The sequence below is a fragment of the Erigeron canadensis genome, chromosome 8 (genome assembly GCF_010389155.1).
Source record: "Erigeron canadensis isolate Cc75 chromosome 8, C_canadensis_v1, whole genome shotgun sequence".
NCBI lineage: Eukaryota > Viridiplantae > Streptophyta > Magnoliopsida > Asterales > Asteraceae > Erigeron > Erigeron canadensis.
In genome coordinates, this window is record NC_057768.1 from 2,374,762 (window position 1) to 2,380,895 (window position 6,134).

At 35.2% G+C, this 6,134-nt stretch overlaps 1 protein-coding gene across 1 annotated transcript; it reads left to right on the plus strand.

Annotated features, from left to right (window-relative positions):
- Window positions 1–1,025: 1,025 nt before the first annotated feature.
- On the plus strand, window positions 1,026–2,400 carry LOC122579230 (E3 ubiquitin-protein ligase CIP8-like). The gene has a single exon (XM_043751351.1). It carries the CDS (start codon window positions 1,134–1,136, stop codon window positions 2,193–2,195), a length of 1,062 nt encoding a protein of 353 aa, XP_043607286.1. The 5' UTR covers window positions 1,026–1,133; the 3' UTR covers window positions 2,196–2,400.
- The last annotated feature ends 3,734 nt before the right edge of the window (window positions 2,401–6,134 follow it).

Genomic DNA, 6,134 nt, shown 5'->3' on the forward strand with positions numbered 1-6,134 from the left:
ACAATGTTTGAATTTGATTATACTGTTTAATATCACAAGAATAAGCTTTATAGTGTTTGACAATTTAGATTATTTAATAACCTAAAATGTGAAGTTACAAAAATAGGCATTCTGCTATGTTTTAACCATTGTAGTTTTATAATAAAATAAAATTATAACGTATTTAACTTATAGTCTAAAAGTTATAACGTATTTAATTTATAGTCTAAAAATGTTTATCCTGTTATAAATTGAGCAAATGAAAATACAACATACAATGATACAATACACTTTTTTATAATTTTTTATTCTTTGTTATTTACATTTTTATTCTGTGCTACTTTTATATTGATTTATAGTGACAATACGAAACACACGTCCTAAACTAAAAACATGTGCAAACAGATGAGACAGTACATTTATGATTTATGACGACATTAATATTTACATTAACATTGAAGTGGTATTTTGGTGAATTGACAGGCAAAGAATAATTGCGTTTTCTACGGTAAGCGGGGGATGTATTATCCAAAGTTGCGTTTAAAGTATCCTAAAACGCAAATAATCAATTACTCGTATGATTTTTGGGTAGACAAACACTAATTTTTGATTTTTTAAGTTTTACAATCTTGATAATCAGTTAATCACTTGAACAAAGCAACCACAAATACCCACTTATTCAATAAAAAAAAAACTTTTTTATACCTCTCTTATTTTTAATCTTTATTAAAAGTCAAAACAATCTAAACCTTTAGGTATAAGGTTATTCTTCTAATGGATTTAGTATAGTGGTCTATTTCAAAACGGATGCTTTCAACAAATACGATATTTGTATTCTTTAATTATTTTTATATTTTTAACATGAAATTATAATAAGTGAAATATACGGAGTATTTTTTAATGAAAGAAAGATTACGTTGAATACGTTGTATCAAAATTGAAGTGGGACAGTCATGACCCCAGGCTTAAATCCATTCATGCAATCATGCGTATGTGACTGAAAACAAAATTAATCCAAATTTTAATTCAACAAAAAAGAAAGATTAAAAAACCAAAATATTGTCAAAGAGCGTGTGCCTTAGAAGAAGCAAATAAGTCTTTGATTTCCCTGATAAAATAAAATAAAATTAGGGTTTGTATCTTTCTTGTAAAAAATGGCTGAAATAACAAAGATCCAAACTTTTCTTGAAACAGATGAAGACCAAGATAATGATCTTGTCAACATTGACCACGAAGAAGAATACTTTCCGTACACCTTCAATTTTCATCCATTTTTCACCCCTTCTTCTTCATCTTCTCAAAATCATCAGGTAATTTCAAAGTCATCATCTTTTTCTTCTTCTTCTTGTTGTTTGTCTGAACCAGAATCAGAAACCCATTATCCAGATTGTTTGTTTTGTTATGATGATGATAATAATAATGATGAATTTGATCAAATGGATTATGTTACTGATTTATTTCAAGAAACCCGATTATCGGTTAATAATAATAATCATGATGATGGTGATCATGAGTTAGAGTTAGGGTTAAGGGCTACTGGGATTGAATCTGAATCTGATATAGAGGAGTTAACCGAAGTTAACGATGAAAACAACGATACCCATGTTGTGAATTTGGATCATTTTTGGGAATGCCCGTCTTTCGATGCTGATAGGATTGTTGTTCATGAACGTAACGAACAAGAGGGGTTGAGTTCGGTGATTGATAGGATTGAAGAGATACCAGCTTCGTCTGGGATATCGTCTGATGGTGATGCTTCGGTTGGGGCTTTTGAGTGGGAGTTTTTATTGGCGGTTAATAATTTGGAACGAGATTTAGATTTGGAAACGGATGTGGGTGAGGGTGGTGGTTTTGTATACACACCTGAATTCGATACGTTGATTGGCCAGTTTGTGGAGACTGTTAGAGCGTTGAGAGGGAGTCCTCCAGCTGCTAAATCGTTTGTGGATAGTCTTCCGTGTGTGGTGTTGAATGACGATCATGAGATTTGTGCGGTTTGTAAAGATGAGATTTTGATCGAGGAGAAAGTGACTCAGCTTCCTTGTAGACATCATTATCATGGTGAGTGTATTGTTCCGTGGTTGAGTATACGTAATACGTGTCCTGTTTGTCGGTTTGAGTTGCCTACAGATGATGTTGATTATGAGAGAAGCAAGAACAGAGAGAACGATGATGATGAGTTGCGAGTTGGGTCAGGTTTTGAACTTTCACCTTGACAATATAGTTTTAGTACTTTATATGATATAATATCTGTAAATAGTTTTATGCTAGTTTTGTTGTAATGCAAAAGATTGCATTCCTTCTGTATGTGGAGCGTGGAGTGTTTTATATTTCTAAATTTTAAAAATGCTCGTGTTAATCAATGTTGTTATTTATAATAAATGGAAGTTTATGCATCGTTGATTTCTGTCTGATTCTAAATTTTTTCCCCCCGTAGAGTAATGTATTTTTCTGGTTACAATTATTATTATCATCTACGTTTAGAGATATCTACGTCAAAATGGTAGTTGGCCCATTTAAAGTAACAAATGTTTTAAGTATTTCTCAATCTCCTTGCCTAGATTCAAGAAAAGCCTAAGTTTATTAGATACCATTGATTTGCTTGCCAATTCCAGATTTTTCATTGTAGATTGAAACTATCTAGGATTTATCTATCAGATATGTTATAATCATTTTACTGTTATAGGTTCATGTATTTAAGTGTCAGATTTAGATATCTGTTGTTGACATCGATAAACATTTACGATAAGTATCTAATCTCGGGAAGTTCCTAGTTTGTTACAAGTGACGTAAGGATGAACTTTGATCATGCTTTCCTTCTAGATTTGTCTCAGAAATTTGGTGCACGCTTATAGATACGAGATTCAAGACCCGTAAACATAGTCTGTCTGGACTATAAATTATCATGAGATGTTAGGATCAACAAGTCTAGTTTCGTATCAGTTCTCTCTCTGGGTAGTCTAGATATTAATCAACAATATATAATACGTCAGAGTAACAATTATGGATCGAGTTGCTGCATTGCTGCACAAGCACCAGGGAAACAGACAGTGGTTTCATTTCTTGGAAATAATATTGTGTTTGTGTCAATATTCAATGCTAGCGAATTCCCTAATGAGTAAATCTGATTGTGTCAATTTCGTGGTTCTTCTAGTGAATATGAAGTTATGCACATCGAGAATTGAAACTTTTTGAACATGACGGTAGTCAGTAAAGTCCTTACCTTGAAGTTTACAAATGTAATGACGCAACATATAGACCCATTAAAAATTTTAGTGTACTCATAGTCTCATACATGTCTTCTAATAGCAAGGGTACTTGGCTAGCTGGCTATCGATCAATGATCATCTTGCATAGCCAAGTGGTATAGGTATCTTTGTCCACTAGTGTCTAGTTTCAGGTTGCTTTAGAATTAGTAGGTATCGGAACCCTTAATTTCTGCTTTACCCAGATCATTACCAGTTTATCTGTTATTTGACTTCTAAGCACCCAACGATTGGAGACTTGAAGTAGCACTGTGCAGTTCTGTCATGATATATGCTAATTGGGTTATTTCTTTTTGCTAAGTTTATTACGATGATGGTGATCATGAGTTAAAGTTAGGGTTAAGGGCTACTGGGATTGAATCTGAATCTGATTTAGAGGAGTAGTCCAAGTTAATGATGGAAATAAGGATATCCAGGATGTGAATTTGGACCATTTTTGGGAAATTTGTCTTTTGATACTGATAGGATTTAGTTGATGAACATAACGAGCAAGATGGGTTGACTTCGGTGATTGATAGCATAAGATTCCAGTTTCGTCTGAGATATCGTCTGATTGTGATGCTTTGGTTGCGGTTCCCGAGGGGGAGCTTTTATTGGCAGTTAATAATTGGAAGTTTTGAACGAGAATTAGAGCCTTTGAGGTCGAAACAGATTAGGGTGAGAGTGGTTTTGTATACACGCCTGAATTTTATATGTTGATTGGCCGGTTGTGGAGATTGTTAGAGTGTTGAGAGGGAGTCCCCCAGCTGCAAAATCCTTTGTGGACAGTCTTCCGTGGGTGGTGTTGAAGAAGGGTCGTTTAAATGAAGATGACGATCATGAGATTTGTGCGTTACTGCGGTTTGTAAATATGAGATTTTGATTGAGGAGAAAGCGACTCAACTTCCGTGTAGACATCATTATAATGGTGACTGTATTGTTTCGTTTTTAAGTATACGTAATGAGTGTCCTGTTTCTCGGTTTGAGTTGCCTACCGATGATGTTGATTATGAGAGATGCAAGAACAGAAAAAATGATGATGATGAGTTGCGAGACGGGTCAGGTTTTGAACTTTCACTTTGACATTAAAGTTTTTGTATTTTATATGACATGATGTCTGTAAATAGTGGTTATGTTGGACTGTTAGTTATGTTGTAATGCAAAAGATTGCATTCCTTCTGATTGTGGACCGTGGAGTGTTTAATATTTCTAACTTCTAAAAATACTCGTGTTAATTGATGTTGTTAGTTATAATAAATCGAAGTTTACGCATTGTTGATTTCTTTCTAAATCTGAAAATTTTATTTCATAGGCTAATGTATCTTTCTGGTAACAATTGTTATTATTATTATCTACATTTAGAGATATCTACGCCAAAATGGTAGTTGGCCCAGTTTAAGTAATAAATGTTTTGAATTTCTTGCACAAATTCAAGAGAAGCCTAAGGTTTTTTTAGATAATATTGATTTGTATGCCAGTTTTATTGAAATAAATGTCATATTCCAAAGTTATCTAAAGTTTAGCTATTTAATTATTCTAGTAGTTTTGTTATTTGTTTAGTTGTTTTGTGTGTCAAGAAGTGGTCAGTTTCTTTGACCGAGTATTTTGGAGTTTTAGCTTAATTTTAGTTTAGTGGTAGTGTAACTTAGTGGGTTTAGTTGTGGCAGTTTGCTATTTAAATGTACGTTGGTTTGAGTATTAATATCTAACAACAAAAAGATTTCCCATATTCTCTCTATTAGTTCTCTCCATTTCTATTGGTTGCCGGTGTATAATCAATTCAGTTTCAAATTGATCCAAAGTATTCGATATGGCCGAGATGCAACTAGTTGGAGGTGTGAAGAAGCTTAGCACCACGAACTACAACACGTTGTCTACATTTTTGACATCCTACCTACAAGGACAAGATTTGTGGGAGGTTGTCAATGGTACGGATTGTTGGGTTTGTGAAGGCCTTACGGGCCTGCTGGCTGTGTTTATTGATTATGAAGCCCAAATTGGTTTCCTTGTTCAACAAGCAAGAAACCCTAGCTGTCACCTATATATACCATTCATATGTAATTGTATTTTCAATGGTTCAGAGCATCAATAAAATAACCTAGTTGCAGCCGGTGGACTAGGCCTCCCATTGGGGCCGAACAACGTTAAATCTCGTGTGTTGTTTATCTATTTTCTGGTTGTTATCTTTTTGTTTAATTGCTTCCGCTGTGCTAAGGCTAAGGGCAGTTCCTAACAAGTGGCATCAGAGCTAGGTTTGATTCGACTCTGTTTTTTGCTCATGGCTGCTGTATGTGTCGCGATTAGGGTTCTGTTTTGTTCCTTTGTTCGCTGTATTTCTACAGCCTGCCAACTTGCTGTTTTTTCGGATCTGTTCCTGCTGTATATGTTGATTTATTGCTGTCGTTCCGCTGCTGTTTACAGCAACTGCTGCTGTTTTACCCCCGTGATCAGGTTCTGTTCTAGCCACTGAACTGCTGCTGATCGGGTTGGCTGCTGTTGTTGCGATTAAGAGGCTGTTTGCTTCTTTGTTCGCTGATGCTTTTGGAATTACTGCTACTGCCGTTTCTTTCTTGTTCGATCTGTTTCTTGGTCTGGTTTGAAGCTGTTTTGCTGCTGTTCCGCCGCCGTTTCAGCACTGTTAACTGCCTGTCGCCGCTGTTGCAGCCGTATCTGCTGTCAGCCGCCGCCACTTGGAACTCCATTTGGGTTCTTGTTTTTTGGGGTTATTTGGTGTTGATTGATCGATTGGAAGATATTAAAAGCACTATTCCAGTTTTTCTTGTTCGAGAGGGTATTTGGCTACTGTTCTTGGTTACCATCGTCACATTCTTGTTCGTCATTGATAAGAGGTTGAGGTATTGTCTTTGTTCAGTCTATTGTTTGAGTTGTATCTCGGGTTATTCTGGTTCA

What these genes read in the sequence shown, in the direction of transcription:
- LOC122579230 (XM_043751351.1), top strand. Translation starts at nt 1,134, where the DNA reads ATGGCTGAAATAACAAAGATCCAAACTTTTCTTGAAACAGATGAAGAC.